Genomic DNA, 16,652 nt, shown 5'->3' with positions numbered 1-16,652 from the left:
ATTGGCTCCCTCTTATTCCTCTGTCCTACAATTATGAGATTCCCAAACTTGAGTAGACCATTTTTTCCACACGATCCGAACATTCAATGACAGATGCATCTACGAATTCATTGTCAGTTTTCCTCTACTTATCAGTCATCTGAACGAACTCACCTCCGTAAGGTAGAATTTGTGAAGCAATGATACCGCCAACATTGTTCACCGGGTCAGCAAACCAGAACAAATTCGCCAAGCCTTCCCAACTCGCAGAGCCGGCAGCTCGTCCCGTAGAATGCGGAAAATGGCTAATGGAGAACGAGAGTCCCCATCCTTCAGTATGATCACTGGCCACGGGAAATAGGGGTGTTGGGTTTGCAAGCCATGGTTTGGCCACTGGAACGCTTTCGCTACTATATCGAGGCTTGTCCACAAGCTGATCTCGAAACATTTCTATGTAGATTGAGCCACGAAACTTGTAGAAGTGTAGCTCATGGTTGCGTAGAACGTACCTTTGACAGTGTATTTCTGGAGGATTTCCCGGCCTGTTGTTGCATCCCTGCCTTGGTTCAAGAGCATGGCAATGATTTCTGCATACCAATCAATTTCCCATCCATATGCTGGGCTGTTAGGACCGGGGTACTTACTAGCAAAGTCTGAAGGCTTTCCGAAACAGCCGTGGCCACCAGCACAGAAAACATTGTCCCGTGACGGACTCGTGGCTGCTCTGAGTGGTTCGGAATATATGTGGTCTGCATGGGCCAGACTGCCATCTTTATTTCGTCGGTGCATATATGCCAGATTCGTGACATGCTCTTCGGAGGGATGGAAAGTGATGCTTTCAATGCCGAGTGGCTGAAAGATGTTTTCCCGAAAGTATAGCTCGAGAGATATCCCAGTTACTCGCTCTATGAGGATGCCGACCCAGTCCATGCTGGTTCCGTATTGAAATTTCTCGCCAGGATGATTGACGAGTGGACGTCGAAACAGGTCGGATGGCTCTCCGCAGAAATCGTCTAGGCCCACTGGTCTCCCGTACTCGGCCAACTTCTCGTCCTCAAAGGCGTACCCGAAGCCGGCTGATAAAATCATGTTACTGGAAACTGCCCGTTTTTCTCCGCCAGCAAGGTCATCTTACCTGTATGAGTGAGAAGCATTCGCAATGTTATACTGCCCATTTTGGGTACCAAGAGGCCGCCTCCTTTATTTCCCTGCAGTACCTTGATGTCGCGGAGCTCCGGTGCAATGGACTCGAGCTGCTGGGAATTATCTAAATCCAAGACTCCGCGCTCAACAAGCTGCATAGCGGCAATCGACGTGCAAAGTTTCGTGAAGGATGCTAGCCAGAAGACCGTGTCTTCCGACATGGGCTCGGGACAATGCAGACCTCTCGTGCCAGACGCATACTCAAAAAGTAATTCGCCATCACCACGAACAGCTGTATAGTACAGCCCAGCGATCCGACGGTTGGCTCCCGTGGTGTATTCGTCAATGGTGGCCTTGATTATGGGCTCAGCTGCCCGTAACCTAGCCGAACTCATGAGTCGAGATTTGGAGAGATCCTCTTTGATTTGATTTTTTTTCTCCTGTAGAATTAGCGATCTGGACGGAGATCTTTTTCTCTTCTGTTTTCTGGCATGGAAACAATGTAATCTTGACATCTGGTTCCGTGTTTCCAGCTTACCTCCGAGGTATCATTGCTGCCGTTTGCCGAGCCTAAAGCGATTACTGGAGACTTTAGTGGACTCGATACCAAATTGTTTTACCATTAGCGGCTAGTTAGTGGGTGCAACATTGCCATAGCGGCTGAGCTTCCGGGCATTTCCCCGGCTAACCCAACCTGGCGAAGACAATACCGGTGGGTGGTCAGGCGGTACTCCGCTCCCCGCGGGACAATATGAATTGTGACTATATGCCAAAGATGGCGTATATCGGTAGAGTCTTATAAGTCTCACCTTTATTTCCGCCACCATTATATGGTGCTTCTAGGTATTTGCACATAATAGAATAGGATTAGTCTATCAGGATTCAGATCAGACCATACGAGAAGCCCCTCATTCAATTTGAGAAGTATTCCCTTGGCTGGTATATGAACAATCTGGGCCTTGACGCGAAACCTCCAAACAAATCATGTCAACTGTGCTAGGTTGTTAATTGTCTTCATTACAAATCCCACCATCTGGACGGCAGCGTAACCGCCACACATTCATCTATCATCAATATCAAGAAAGTCCATTTCATTGTTCTACTGCACACCTCCAGGTCTCACCAGTCTCCAGCGATGGACAATATGCCACCGGCCACCCGCTATCAATGGCTTCCCGGTCCAGTAGGAGATATGCTCCGCCCAGCCATGGCCACCACCGCCACCGTACCGCTCAGTGGATACCTCATCATAACCACTGGTCACGTTGGCGTGGACCTGAAGACTGGCCAGTTGGTGACGAGTTCCGTCGAAGCCGAGTTCAACGCCGTCTTCGACTGTCTCGACGCTGCCCTCTGCAATGCTGGCGCACCGCGGGGCTTACAAGATGCCCACAAACTCGTCGCCTACTACATTAGGGCCGAGGACGAAAAGACGCTGGTTGATATCTTCAAGAAGAGGTACCCCGGCCACTCTCCAACGTGGACTTCGGTGGTTGTTAAGGCCCTGGCCAACGAAGGTGTCCATGTAGAAGTACAGGCAGAGGCAGCAATTTATACCTGAAGAATAATGGTTCAAGCGTAGCAATCCAATATCAATTGAGAGACGGACATGGTAATTTCTACCTGTAGTCTTTAAACTTGCTTCCATCTGAGATCATACAAGCCACTCCAATGTGTGGCGAGTCTTTGGACGTAGCCTGAGCTACTACCCGTGTCTAGCATATGTGAAATCACTTACGTGTCACAGAGCCATCATTAAGAGTGACGAATTAAAGCATCAACAGATAGGCGTTCTGTCTTAGAAAAGACCGGGAGTAAATGGTGTGCACAAAGAGTATTCTATTCAAGTTTTATGCGCAAGACTGTGTGCCTTTATTGAGCCATATCATTGGCCATTGGGCCAGTCTGAGTTTTCCAGTCTTATTGTCTGTCTGGCATATTTCTAAATGGGTTGTTGGGATCGGCCAACTCCTCCTCGACAGATGGCAGAGTCTTGACTACACGAGCCGGAGCTCCCAGGGCAACCGAATACGGCGGAATACTCTTGGTGACAATCGCGCCCGCACCTACGGTGCTACCACGCCCAATCGTGACGTTGGGAAGAATGGTTACACCTCCTCCGATCCAGCAGTCGTCCTCGATTCTTATGGGGTGACCGAACTCGACGAATTTGATTCTGGAGAGAACACTCGTTTCGTGGCCGGCACTGTAGATACTGACGTTGGGCCCAAATTGCACCCGGTCTCCGATGATGACCAAACTGGTGTCGAGAATCGTCAAGCTATCATCATTGTTAGAGATCGTACATAAACAGCCCAACAAATTTTCTCCATCTTACCCAAAATTAGCAAAACAGTTTTGTCCAAAGATGACGTTGCAGCCATAGTCGGGCATGAATGGAGGCTCGATGAAAGTGCCTGATCCAACTCGACCAAGCATTTGTTTAAGCAGATCGGCACGAATTTGTTCGACTTCTTGATAATTTCCAGAGTTTGGGTCAATTGTGTTGAATTTGTGCGAGAGGCATCGCGCCCTGTGTCGGCCGTCGAGCAACTTGGGATGCAATGGGTTGTAGCTATACAAATGTCAGAAGCGGACCAGCAAAGAAATATTGGCACCGACCAAGAAACCTGTACTCACAGCATCCCGGAGATCATATTCTCGTACTCATCGCACCATGGCGTTTCCTGGAGCGTAGAAGCAATTTGAATGATTTGCTCATCTTTCTGTGTCTTGGCCATGATTTCAAAATTTGGAGATAGTAACGTGTTCCAATGGTTGGAGTGCAGGGCAAGTACAGATCTGATAAATTTGATCCCAAGGAAGTTCGGCGTGACGGCATCAGAATCTTATCGGAACAGTCCCAGCTACCTAGATCTCTACCTACCCTAAGTACAGCCGAGAAAAGAAGCATGCTGCATGGCACTGCTCCGCGCTAGTTCGAATATAGTATTTTGTTCTACGACACGTGGGAATGCGCCTTGCCCAATATGGTGATGTTACGAAAGAGGTTATACACAAACGTTCTCCGCTCAGCTAAATTAGCGCATATCAACGATGGAAGAGCATCTATGTGTGTACCCAGTACTGTACTCATGTACCTGAGGTACTGATTCAGCACGACAGCGGACTCGGCACTAATTACTAACTCGAATTGAACATCTCCAGACATTTGCATTAGCAGATTTATGCGAATGAATAAACTTGAGCTTGACCAATGCCAATTAATTGTCTGATTCCAATTGCTCCATTATGCCTTGTTTCCAATATCAAAGCTGAGACTGAGGAGACATGAGAGCAGAAGTTTCGAGATAACACTAAATACTGGCAATCTGCACAGAAGCACAATTCACATATCATGTGGGTGAGTATATTTATACCTGAAGCTCTCTGGGATATTTGAATGAATCGTACAGTGTTGCAATAAGATCATATGCCTATCTACCTACAAAGAATATCATGATATAGCTACACTGAAAGTCAATGTTGTCCCCCACTACGACCACATATTGGTTGGTGAATTCGTATTTGACCAGTATGTTACATGTAGAGTGTCTATTATTCCATCCCCGAAGTATTTGCATAATTTTGCCGCTGTAAGATGTGTGCTGGCATAATTGATATCTTTAATTGTCCATCAGTTGCGTTTGAGTACACAGACAGAAAGGTGCATGTTTATTCTTTTAGAGGCTTCGCATCAAGCTATATATCTTGAGCCAGGCGATATTGTGGTACAACTGAGGAATTATGCCTAGAAACGCAAACGTATCTCATTGTCGTAGAGCTCTCAGTAGCCTTGATAGATGGCCAAATGGAGTCCTATTCTACTTGACTCTTTTCAGCAACCAAATTGGTAGTCAGATATTAGAGCATGAAGCCATTGACGCAGAGGCGAAAAGCATCGATACTGACATATACGAATTTGACACAAAATTAGATAACAGCATATCAATTATCCCGGGTACAACCGTCCGAGCATGTCCTTATCTTCTTGATGCCGGGCTTACATCGCCAGAATCTCTGTATCGAGTCATATTGAGATCCAATTTAGCTTCCCTAGCTCCGAGCGGGAATGATAAGCAAGATTGAATGGCACCTGCTTACCCCAGATTCCCCGCAAACCAGCTGCTGGCATCAGACAATATGCAAAACGAGATGGCTCCATCCCAAGGCACCGAATTTCCTATAACGAGACCTCGAGCCCCCTTTCCATATATATGAGTTGTGCAGCTAATTATCTTGGCACTAAATCGAAAGCTCATTCTTCAACCTTTTGTAAACATGGCTGAAAGATCGGATCCTCAACCATCGTCGTCCCGGGCACCATCAGTCAAGTGCAAGGTTGCAGACAACTGCGAGGCCAATGGAATGACAAGGGAAGATACACAATTATCCCAGAGCAAAGGGGATATCCTCCCACTGGATGATGGCATATTGCTTGCTCAAGGTCATACGCCAGTTCTCAAGCGCACTTTCGATCTATTTGGAACACTTGGGCTGGGTTTTAGGTATGTTGCTTGGGAGTCCTAGCTTATAACTGTCTAGGAGCAACAGTTATTGACAAGAATTATTAGCATTACGAATTCATGGCTATCATACGCCAGTTGTTTTGGACAAAGCATGCTGTATGGTGGACCACAAACTACTGTATTTGGTTTGATTGTGGCATGTTTCGTACAATGGCTCATCACTCTGGGTCTGGCTGAACAGGCGTCGTCGTTTCCATCTTCAGGAGGTAATGTTGATTCTTGGGCATTGAAAACCCGCAAGAAAAATACAACTCAATCATTGACTAACTAATATATAAACCCTAGGTCAATACCATTTCACGTATATCCTCGCGCCGGAACGACGTCGAAACTTTGCAGCCTTTTCAGTGGGTATGCTCAGCGTTGCTGGTTGGTGGGTTATTACAGCTTCCGGCATCTCCAACAATGTCCAGTCGATCATAGGTATGATCGTGTTTATCGACCCTGATTACGAGCCTCAAACATGGCACTCGTATCTGATGTATATCGCACTCATATTTATCACCCGTACGTATATGTTTGGAGGCACCGCAGAAAAGCAGCTGCTTTTGAGTCGCTCTAACGCATGACATACAGTCATTCCAATCTTTACGATACCTCAACGTTATCTCAATTACTGGACCCAGATGTGTCTAACGCTTTCGGTTTTGGGTTTCGTCGTTGTAACGGTTGTAATACTCGCAATGTGCAAGGAGTACAGGCCTGCTGGGGACATTCTGCTCTTTGATGGTGTCAGTGGCTGGTCCTCGGGGACCGCTTGGATGATGAGCATAGGCAACGCAATGTACGCCTTTGCAAGTCTCGATGCCGTCATCCACATTGCTGAAGAGATGAACAATCCAGGCAAAGAGATTCCCCGTGCCATGTAAGCTGACCCAGTCCTGTTTGTATTACACTCCAAAGCTAGGTCACTAAAGGTACCAGGAATCTCACAATGGTCATCGGTCTTGCAACAGCTGTACCGTTCATAGTCGCGATGATGTTTGTTATTCAAGATATCGATGCTGTGAGATCGGCTCGACTACCTAGTCTGGAAGCATTCTATCAAGCCACAGGAAGTCAATCCGCCGCTCTTGGGTTGCAAGGCATCCTTACAGTTTTGTTTTACAGTAAGTCGGGGCTCAGTAGTTGTAAAATGGGATTCTTCTAACCTTTAGGAAGCTTGTATGCCGAGTCAGTGGATCACTTGTGGACGCTTAACGTGGGCATTTTCTCGAGATGTAAGTGTTTCTTGCTGACCGAGACCCTTCCTGATTCATCCTCAACCTCAGCTAAAACTTATTGCTAGCATGGCCTGCCGTTTTCAGAGTATTGGAACTACATTGATCCCATTCGAGGATTTCCCGTGAGGACAACCTTTCTGTCCGTCGTGTTTTGTATCATTTATGGCGTGTTGTATCTGGCGAGTACTTCTGCCTTCAACTCCATCATCACAACTGCGGTGCTGGCCGTCAACATATCCTATGTTGTACCACAAGCAATCACACTTTTCCACGGCCGAAGCACACTACCTGCCGCGAGGCAGTTCAACCTGGGCAAATTCGGCTACATATGTAACGCCTGGTCACCTCTCTGGGTTACGGTCATTGGAATCTTCATTTGCTTTCCAAGCACATTACCAGTGACTGCAGGAAACATGAATTAGTAAGTACTTTTTTCCCCCGCCTTGCTTCGTCCTAATACTAATTGCTTGTATAGCGTTTGTGCAGTGCTATTCGTCTTGACTATCCTAATTGCTGGACTTTGGATTACGGTGCGTAGGAAGTTTGAAGGGCCACACATTGATTGGGAGTTCTTAAATGGGCGGCTGGAGGCTGAAGAAGCTTGATCGAGGGCTTGAAGAAGCGGAAGCTACAAGAGGTGACCTTGATCCTGGTATATACAGTGGACATACTACTACCTACAGTTCTGCTCGGTGGGTGGAATCTCCGAAAATACTATACATTTTTATGTCTCAATTGGTGTACAATTAGTACCAGCCGTACATGGTCACCAGGCTTGCTGAAAAAAAGCCCAGGGGACAGTACCTGGATCCTCAAAATCCGACCCTCTTGCTATTTGCCTCGATTCTGATTAGTCTACTAAGTTGGATGACCACATTAGAAAGATACCTCGAGTGTGCCGGGGTGACTATTGAGCATAGCCGATATCTTGCCAACGACATTTCATCCATGGTTTGGCTTCAATTTCCCCAATGCTTAAAGCCTTGTCTAGCTTGTTTGAAATTAGGATGTGCCTCATGATCAAACTGAATCCGGTATCGATACAGCTCATCATCATGAACCATCAATACGACCCAAGTCCATGCACATGCAGGAAAAATCCTCCACATTCCGCGACATAGGTTCGCACTGTCTGTAGTGTCCCTCGTGCTCGGCAAAATCGCGGCTGAACCTCGATTTCTATCAACATGAACTACGTGCACTCTGGATTTCGTGTTATTCCAGTCTTCCGGCCGGGTCGAACATGCAGGTGAAAGCATAGAAATCCTGGCAAAGGCCTTGGCAAAGGTCCAGGTGTTTGCCTTCGATCCATTGAAACTAAAATCAAGGAAAAGAGCAACCCCTGATGATGAAGAAGTCGGTGAACCTCAAAGATACCGAGCCGATGGGGCCGTCTCTTGTCGGCCTCCCGAGATGGTTGCAAAAAGTAGTTGGGCCGTCTCCCATTTAAGAGTCCTTATAATCTGACAAGAGTAAATCACAATCGTGAAATAATCTTCGCCACTAGGAGAGACGAGTGAGAAAACATACAGCCATGCTGTCCTATCTAGCACTACTTTTCTCGATCTTCTCGGTGTTCATGCGCGTTTATGCATCATTCTCCTACACCAGCGTGTTTACTGAGAGGATAGCGACGCCGATAGCAAGCCCCCTGATTCAACCAACTCCTTTCGGACCGGAACCCTCGAGTGCTGTATCCAAACTGCTGCCCAACATCACATATACAACCTACTCGTACCAACCTACAGCTACCACTACAGACGATGGGACCTACGGTAATGGGGCATATAATGCTCTGTGGAGGTCTGTGAATCTTACATTCACCAGCGAGTCACTGCCCTTTACAACGACTGTTAGTCCTACGCCCGTCCCGTCATCCGAACTCTACTATCCCCCATCGCTTGGCCTTGGCCCCCTTCGCGGCAAGCTTCCCAATGATTTCATATGGGGTTTTTCGGGTAGCGCATGGCAAGTCGAGGGGGCGCTGTATTCCGAAGGTCGAGGCCCTGCCTTGCCAGCCGACGGCACAGGTGCTTTGCCAAATGTCGAGGGGCAGGACGATGGCGTCGCGCAGACTATGAATTATTTTCTTTACAAACAGGACATTCTTCGACTAGCGGCCATGGGAGTTCCTTACTACACATTTTCCATTTCGTGGAGCAGGATTCTTCCGTTCGGAGTCTCAGGGTCGCCTGTCAACCAGCAGGGTCTCGACCATTACAGCGACCTCATTGACTTTTGTCTGGAAAATGGCATCACGCCCGTGGCAGAATTATGGCACTTCGATACGCCGGCACTCGTTAATTTTGATGACGACGAAATGATGCAGCATTTCCTTTACTATGCACAGGTGGTCATGACGCATTACTCTGATCGGATACCTATATGGGTTACATTCAATGAACCAAATATTGGCTTTGAATACCTCTTTTCAGAATACCAGACCATCAACCGAATCACAATGGCGCATGCGCAGGTGTATCATTGGTACAAGGAGACCTTGAATGGTACTGCACAAGTAACCATCAAGTTTGCAAATAATATGGCATATCCGCTGCACGGACCGGAGAACGCCACAGATGTAGCTGCGGCCACTCGGTACCAGGATATGGTCTGGAAAATCATGTGCAACCCCATCTTTCTCGGGCAGCAGATCCCAGAGAGTATGCTGCAGACACCGGGAATGAATTTGACGGCGTTTACAGAGGAGCAGCTTGCATATATCAACGGGACCCTCGACTTTCTCTCCATCGACCCGTATAGTGCGCAATTTGCCACGGCGCCCGAGGGTGGCATCGAGGCTTGTGTGGCCAACGCGTCGCACCCGAATTTTCCCTCTTGCGCACAACTGACCTATGTTCGACCGGACGGTTGGCTCATTGGCGGTCCTTCTCAGTCGTACCCTTACAATGCGCCAGAGTACGTACGCCAACAAATGAAGTACATTTGGGACAACTTTCACCCCTCGGGCATCCTCGTGGCCGAATTTGGTCTGCCCCGGGTAAGGGAAAGCGAAATGACTATGGATCAGCAGAGATACGACATTGAGCGCACCCTGTACTACAGAAACTTTGTCCAGGGCTTGATTGACGTCCGCGATTACGATGGTGTCAACGTTATTGGGGCGATTGCGTGGAGTTTCGTTGACAATAATGAATTCGGTTACAAGTCGACACAATTTGGACTTCAAGGTGTAAACCGGACAACGTATGAAAGATTCTATAAACGAAGTTTCTTTGACTTTGTAGACTTACTACAAAGTCTCACCATGTAGCCAGTCTATAATACTACGACACAATATTCACGTGGATTTACAACTTGAAAATCAATGAAGATAACCCCATTCATATAGTGAACTGAAACCAGTATCCAAAGGTTGCAATTAAGGGTTTTGGCTCATGTGAACTTCGTCCTAGGAGAGGTATTATTAAAAATGTCCTAGCTATATCGGGAGTTGTCATGCCAGCTATTCCGAAACTGGTGATGTAGAAGGTGCTTGGGTTACTGCTAAGTGTAGCAAAGTTAGACAGGTCTCCCTCGGCATACAAGCGCCGGTCAGTTTACTGGTGATTGTTTGCCGGAATTTACTATTGCTCCAGTTTGAATTTTACTTCCGTCTGTTGTGTTGGTGTGTTACATTGACCTAACCTAGTAGAGTGGTATAGAGTAATGGAGCTGCGAGGGATCCAAGAAACAGAGGTTCAGAGCCCTGCCGATCAGGCGCCACATGCGTTTGATGGAATCAGCGCCAAAAGCTCCAAGGCCAAGATTGCTGCTGCAAATGCTGTCCAGTTTCTTGCAGGAATGAATGGCAAGTTTCTCGAACAAGAATTTCTCTAAACTGCACCTTATGACCCCTGTCCCTTCTGGAGTAATGTTTCTATTCTCACAAGCCCAGGCTGACTTGGTCCCGAAACAGGTGCAGCAACTGGAGCACTTATACCCTATCTCCAGCCAGCATATGATGTAGGACTCCTTTTTGTGGCAATCATCTACCTCGTCAATTTCAGTGGCCGGCTTGCTGGAGCCTTTACCAATGTCCACATCAGCGCTCGTCTCGGAATCGGTGGCACTCTTGTCGTCGGTTCAATCAGTCAGATATTGGCTTATGCATTAGTGCTTTGGAAACCACCATTTCCGCTCTTTGCCTGCTCCTTCTTCTTTTCTGGTCTCGGCGTTGCGTATCAAGACGCTCAGTCCAATGCCTTTGTCGCCAATCTGGACAATGCATATCGATGGCTGGGCATACTTCATGCCATATTTGGCGTTGGAGCTCTTGTAAGCCCCTTGGCTGCGACTGCGATTGCTTCAAGAACACCACACTGGCACTATTATTTTATAATTCTCCTTGGCCTTGCCAGTGCCAATCTGGTCGTGATTATCTGGGCGTTTTGGCCCAGTCTCTTGAAAGTGCAACCTTCAAAGTCAACGGATAGTCCTAGCAAGGAGCTGTGGACAGCATTGACGCAACGACCTGTGTGGGTATTGAGCGGGTTCTTCTTCCTCTACGTTGGTGCTGAGATCACTGCTGGAGGTTGGTTTGCCTCTGCAGAAGTTGGAAGTCTTTGCCATGACTAATACTGATCAGGATATGTCGTCGAGTTCTTGATATCAGTCCGAAATGGCGAGCCGAGCTCCGTTGGCTACGTTGCATCCGGATTTTGGGGAGGTCTGGCGCTGGGACGTGTAGTTTTGGCGGACATAACCAACATACTCGGGGAACGACGCATGATATTTGTCTACATTGCCATCGCCATCGCGCTGCAGCTGCTGTTCTGGCTGGTGCCAAATATCATTGCGAGTGCCGTCGTCGTCAGTTTGTTGGGATTCATCATTGCGCCATTCTTTCCCGTTGGTATCTCGGTATTGATCAAGTTACTTCCAAAGGAATTACACGTCGCAGCAGTTGGTACGGGCGACGAGACGATGAGCTGAAGAGCTGATGGGAATTCTGCTAATACGCGTCAGGTTTGACTGCCACTATTGGCCAGGCAGGTTCCGCTGCCTTCCCCTTCATGACCGGGGCGATTGCTTCTGCAAAGGGTGTTGGCGTTTTACAGCCGATTATGATTGCACTGCTCGGAGGAATGTGTGTTCTCTGGTTCCTGATGCCTCGGGTTTCAGAACACCCAGAGTGAGGATCGAAGAATAGAAGGCCGAGGATTTTAGAGATTTAGATGATAAGAGGTGTATGATTTGTAATTCAAGTAGGTGGTACACAGTTCAAGTGATAGCGGGCTACCTTAGTGGGACATTGGAGTAGTATGCAGTGTACTCGAGTTAGCGGTGCTCTCCTTCGGTTGCATCAACCATTGGATAATCTTTACGGCGTAAGAGATGCAGTAAGCCGGCAAGGTCTACATGTTTTCGTTTTAATATTATCTGCGCCTCTCCTCACCCAATGGACAGCTCTACAGCTTAGGACGTTGGCAGTTTGCACTCAGCATTGGCTCCAGCAATGTTTACAGCGCAGATATCCCCACAGTTTCACTCAAACGGGATCCCGAGTCCCCAAACTCCCTCTAAAATCCCAAAGGGTGTGCTGCGTCAGACGAAACTCCTTTAACGCTAAACACGTCGATTCAACATGACCAAGAAGAACAGCAACCTCGAGGCAGCGGTTCTTCATATACAGACCCATCCTTCGGCGAATATGAGCAGGGTTGCGCGTGAGTACGGAGTAGCTCGTCAGACTCTGCGTTCACGCCTCGACCGAGCCAAGAAACCAGCAGGACCTGGGCAAACGGGCAACCAGAGGCTGTCACCGAGTGAAGAGAGGGACATTTGCGAATACATTGATCGAATGTTTAGCTTGAATCTCCCTGTACGCATGGAATTGGTCATTTACGCTGCCAATGAGATACTCGAGCAAGGCTGTCCATCCGAACACCCTCCACGCGTCGGTCAAACATGGGTCTCGCGTTTCCTTAGGCGTCATGGCTACTCCACAAACAGCCAAAAGGAAGTTGAACCAAATCGACGAGATACAGCCCCTGTATGCCCTGTCAAAGTCAACAATGTCCAGCAAAATTAGACTTGCACCTAGTCGAGGAACCGTCGAGATGTCTTCTAGAAAGTGGGATCGGGTATGTAAGCCAAGCTTTGACATCAGCTCTAGTGGGGCCACCCGTCTCATCAATGACGTTATTAGTGCTCAGCTTCTAGTTCGCGGTACATTAGCTTTCACTTCAAGCAGATGGAAACAAGCTGAGGACGCTGACACAAAGGAGCGCCAGTCCCATCATTTGACGGGACTACAAATCATGGAACTTGTCCCTGCATTGAACAAATAAGGGACTCTTTTACAACTGGCAAGACTGGGTCAACATGTCAGAGTGACGATCCAACGTCACAATAGCAACCCCATTTATAGCTATCTATCCCCTGCAATTATCTAGGTACTTAGTCAACCCACAGCAATGGCACGTCTAACGCCTCGCCTCGCTATCCGCTACCTTCTTGTCACCTTCATCGCAATGTACGGCGCCAAACGCTGGCTATCTGGCCAGCCTCTTCTCTCCGACTCTCTCCCGGCCTATTCGGGCCCCTACGATGTCGGAACGGTCGATATCGAAATCCCAGCGGTCCACCCGCGCAAATTCAGTGATGCCGTACACAAGGAGACGGGTGAACCGGCATTCGAGCTCGAGACGGTCATGTTTAGCATCTTCTACCCAGCCGAAAAGGGTGTACACAGCAAGAGACCAAAACACAATTGGATTCCAGAATCAGGGAAACTCTACGCCGAGGGCTACGCCCGATTCGCAGGCATTAGCACATGGATTACGAATAAGCTGTTCGAAGGTGGATTATGGTCGCTTGTCGGATCTACCACGATTCCAGCCCAGGTCGATGTCCCGATACATGGCGCCAGCGAGCACGGAAAAAGAGATGTGATTAGAGAGGAAGAGGGCCAGGCTGTGTTGGTAGGAAGCGAGCAAAAGGAGGCACAAAAAGAGCAATTCCCTGTCATCGTCTTCTCGCATGGCATGGCTTCAGGTCGCACAAGCTATACGCACTACCTCGGCGAGCTTGCCTCCCGCGGCTATGTTGTAGCAGCCGTCGAGCACAGAGACGGCAGCGGGCCTGGTACCATTGTCTATAAGGCAGACGGTACGCAGAAGACGGTCTTTCATGCACCAGCCGATGCATTGGACCCGGTGCCAGAGACCGAGGAACTCAAGAGAGTGCAACTCGCCCTTCGCCAGGCCGAGGTGGAAGAGACGGTTCGTGTCTTGCGCGCCATTAACAATGGTGATGGACAAGACGTCCATCGGGCTAATGCGCGGAAAGAAGGCGACACGCTTGTGTACTGGCGCCATCGCCTCAATTTTGACCAGGTCATAATGGCTGGCCATTCATATGGCGCAACACTCGCAATGCAGGCGCTCAAGGGTGCACCGAATGACTTGCGTCCCTTTGTGGGTGGCATTGCGCTCGACCCTGGCAAAAGTTCTGGGCCGCTGAACGCAAACATTGATGTTCCGCTGCTAGTTGTCCACTCTCAGTCGTGGTCGTCGAAGCGCTCCATCTTCTTCGGACGGCCGCACTTTGACACGGTCAAGGAAATTGTGGAGGGCATTGTCGACAAGCAACACGGCAACAAGAAGGCAGGATGGTTCATGACAGCCAAGGGGACGACGCACCCCACTGTTACGGATGCGCCACTCATTGAACCTCTATTACTCAGCTGGACGACGGGAGCAACTGTCGACGTGAAAGAGGGCCTGATGCAATACGTGCAGACATCCAAGGACTTCCTATCATACCTGGTGGACGGCAAGCTAAGTGGAGTTTTGAGCCAACGCGTTAGCCACCCTCGATACAATCATGAGACGAGAAAACTACCAGAGGATATGAGCAAGATCTGGCAGATTCATGTCAGCCCTGTTGAGTAAGATGCTGAATGTTTTTGACGTATCTGCAATAAGCGCTGCAGAATTATGTATCTATAGAAAGCAATGTTTGGAATTGTACACATGATCTGAAGAAGATCTATTGAATGAATTTATATATACGAGGTACATAGAGTGTAAAACACGACGGTCATACTTGGCATTTCTGAATCTGCATGAGCATGCGACGTCATTCACAGTTGAAAGCTGTCCAGCTTGCCAAGGCATGTCTTGAGACTGACCATAGGAGCCATTAGGTACTGGGCCGGATCACTGGGGATTTCCGGTCTGACTGTGCTTTACGGGGGTTCCTGCAATCGGGCTTCGGGGACGAGTGAGAAAGGTGATCTGATATTTCAAACAATACAGTGAATAGTAGATAGGCTATTTCTTCAAGATCCGCGCCTCTGGAAGCGTAAACCTACTAAGAATCAGGCCGGTCAGCAGGAGTGTGGTCTCGCCCTGTCACCGGGACACCAGCGGATCGGGGCTGCATTCGGAAGGCCGCCAGCGACGGATGTCCACGGAACTTTTGGGCGTCTGCGGCATATATAAATAGTAATAAGAATGGCATGCCCACGAGCGAGGGTCCCGACGCTAGCCCTCTTGTTTTCATCTATTCTCTCTTTTCTTTTTTTCCCCCTATCCAGATATACTTGCATCATCCCATTGGGGTCCTATCGGAAAAGTTATCTTCACTTGGCAAGCGAGGTCGAATTTCTAGAGTTGCATCAAAAATGGCCGGACGCATTCACCGAGTTACAATGTTCAAGCTGCCTGTCCCTGAGGACCAGCAAAAGTTGATTGAGGCGTACAAGACTTTGTCCAAGAACCAACAAAAGGTGCGTTCTTTTCTTCTGCCATGAGGGTCCAGTTCCTAGTTTCCTTCTCCTGATTACACAACAAACGAGTTATTCCCGTACACCATCAGCCTCTGTCGGAGTGGCTTATTAGTGGTTGGGTGATAAAAAGGTTGCCCCGCGTTTCTCGAAATTTGGCTGCCTTGAGCAACCCACACCAGCTAGCTAGCTGAAGCTCACAGTGGCTTTGGTTCCCTTTGCCGAAGCGCTGACAGGAACAACGCGGGGCAGATGCGGGGCAGTTTTGTCCCCATTTCTTCTCTGTTCTCCCAGTAAACACAGCTTTGCAATGCCCAATTGTGATCTATCATTAAACCATGACTCGCGATCAATTGACTCCCCAGGCAGATGAACTGAGGTACATCTGAGGACCCAGCTAACATTGCAATACAGAATGGAAAGCCGTACATACTTTCTCTCACCGCCGGTATCGCTGAAAAGGACCAGCGATCCCAGGGCTTCACCGTGGTCAGCAAGACCGAGTTCGCCAGCATGGACGACATGAAATACTATGACGACGAGTGTGAGGCCCACGCGGCGCTCAAGTCATATGCCAAAGGCACCCTGACCATTGAAGGTGGTCCCACTGGTGTTTTGACGGTTTTCTTTGAGCCGCGGGCTACAAGTACCCTCTGATGAGTGAAGATCGTGGATGTAGGGAGGTATTAGCCCAATTTATTAAAATGCAATACCGTGTCAATTCTGGATACTGTTCGACTGCCTGTACGGAATCATGACTAATGCAAACTCCGGTGTATGCTGTGTGCGAGACCAGCCAGACTGCCTATTTCTCCAGTGCCACATATATAAGGGTTCATATTGCACCCACCTGCAGGATGGTATATATGTCCCTAGGATACTACTGAAGGACTCGATTGCATTTCCCAATGTAGAAGAATCGCTTCCAAAGCCCGTTCGGCACTGCAGTTTTGCTTGCTACAGAGTCACAATGTGTTTCCCTTGGATCAGCATTTCTATTGGTTAGATAGCCAGGCTTACTCCCATCCGTGTTCCCCCCCCCCC

General features: G+C 48.5%; 9 protein-coding genes across 9 annotated transcripts; 7 read left to right on the top strand and 2 right to left on the bottom strand.

Moving 5' to 3' along the window:
* Positions 1-31: 31 nt before the first annotated feature.
* PFICI_09754 (uncharacterized protein) lies at positions 32-1,517 on the bottom strand (the record flags this gene model as incomplete). The annotated part of the gene is made up of 5 exons (XM_007838335.1): positions 32-99; positions 154-429; positions 489-566; positions 624-1,055; positions 1,115-1,517. The coding sequence occupies 5 exons, from the start codon at positions 1,515-1,517 to the stop codon at positions 32-34; spliced, it is 1,257 nt and encodes a 418-aa protein (XP_007836526.1).
* Positions 1,518-2,266: 749 nt separating this feature from the next.
* PFICI_09753 (uncharacterized protein) lies at positions 2,267-2,683 on the top strand (the record flags this gene model as incomplete). The annotated part of the gene is made up of 1 exon (XM_007838334.1): positions 2,267-2,683. The coding sequence occupies one exon, from the start codon at positions 2,267-2,269 to the stop codon at positions 2,681-2,683; it is 417 nt and encodes a 138-aa protein (XP_007836525.1).
* Positions 2,684-3,042: 359 nt separating this feature from the next.
* On the bottom strand, positions 3,043-3,863 carry PFICI_09752 (uncharacterized protein; the record flags this gene model as incomplete). The annotated part of the gene is made up of 3 exons (XM_007838333.1): positions 3,043-3,403; positions 3,461-3,697; positions 3,763-3,863. The coding sequence occupies 3 exons, from the start codon at positions 3,861-3,863 to the stop codon at positions 3,043-3,045; spliced, it is 699 nt and encodes a 232-aa protein (XP_007836524.1).
* Positions 3,864-5,403: 1,540 nt separating this feature from the next.
* PFICI_09751 (uncharacterized protein) lies at positions 5,404-7,479 on the top strand (the record flags this gene model as incomplete). The annotated part of the gene is made up of 8 exons (XM_007838332.1): positions 5,404-5,630; positions 5,697-5,857; positions 5,937-6,158; positions 6,228-6,516; positions 6,576-6,760; positions 6,813-6,871; positions 6,940-7,295; positions 7,350-7,479. 8 exons carry the CDS (start codon positions 5,404-5,406, stop codon positions 7,477-7,479), a joined length of 1,629 nt encoding a protein of 542 aa, XP_007836523.1.
* A 929-nt stretch (positions 7,480-8,408) lies between these two features.
* Positions 8,409-10,148, top strand: PFICI_09750 (uncharacterized protein; the record flags this gene model as incomplete). The annotated part of the gene is made up of 1 exon (XM_007838331.1): positions 8,409-10,148. One exon carries the CDS (start codon positions 8,409-8,411, stop codon positions 10,146-10,148), a length of 1,740 nt encoding a protein of 579 aa, XP_007836522.1.
* Positions 10,149-10,543: 395 nt separating this feature from the next.
* PFICI_09749 (uncharacterized protein) lies at positions 10,544-12,012 on the top strand (the record flags this gene model as incomplete). Its single annotated transcript, XM_007838330.1, has 4 exons — positions 10,544-10,689; positions 10,885-11,408; positions 11,463-11,783; positions 11,843-12,012. The coding sequence occupies 4 exons, from the start codon at positions 10,544-10,546 to the stop codon at positions 12,010-12,012; spliced, it is 1,161 nt and encodes a 386-aa protein (XP_007836521.1).
* A 449-nt stretch (positions 12,013-12,461) lies between these two features.
* Positions 12,462-12,908, top strand: PFICI_09748 (uncharacterized protein; the record flags this gene model as incomplete). The annotated part of the gene is made up of 1 exon (XM_007838329.1): positions 12,462-12,908. The coding sequence occupies one exon, from the start codon at positions 12,462-12,464 to the stop codon at positions 12,906-12,908; it is 447 nt and encodes a 148-aa protein (XP_007836520.1).
* Positions 12,909-13,293: 385 nt separating this feature from the next.
* Positions 13,294-14,772, top strand: PFICI_09747 (uncharacterized protein; the record flags this gene model as incomplete). The annotated part of the gene is made up of 1 exon (XM_007838328.1): positions 13,294-14,772. One exon carries the CDS (start codon positions 13,294-13,296, stop codon positions 14,770-14,772), a length of 1,479 nt encoding a protein of 492 aa, XP_007836519.1.
* Positions 14,773-15,506: 734 nt separating this feature from the next.
* Positions 15,507-16,265, top strand: PFICI_09746 (uncharacterized protein; the record flags this gene model as incomplete). Its single annotated transcript, XM_007838327.1, has 2 exons — positions 15,507-15,611; positions 16,023-16,265. The coding sequence occupies 2 exons, from the start codon at positions 15,507-15,509 to the stop codon at positions 16,263-16,265; spliced, it is 348 nt and encodes a 115-aa protein (XP_007836518.1).
* Between the last annotated feature and the right edge of the window lie 387 nt (positions 16,266-16,652).

Source organism: Pestalotiopsis fici (assembly GCF_000516985.1).
Source record: "Pestalotiopsis fici W106-1 unplaced genomic scaffold PFICI_Scf_7, whole genome shotgun sequence".
NCBI classification, from domain to species: domain Eukaryota; kingdom Fungi; phylum Ascomycota; class Sordariomycetes; order Amphisphaeriales; family Sporocadaceae; genus Pestalotiopsis; species Pestalotiopsis fici.
This window is presented reverse-complemented; position numbering and strand designations above follow the sequence as displayed.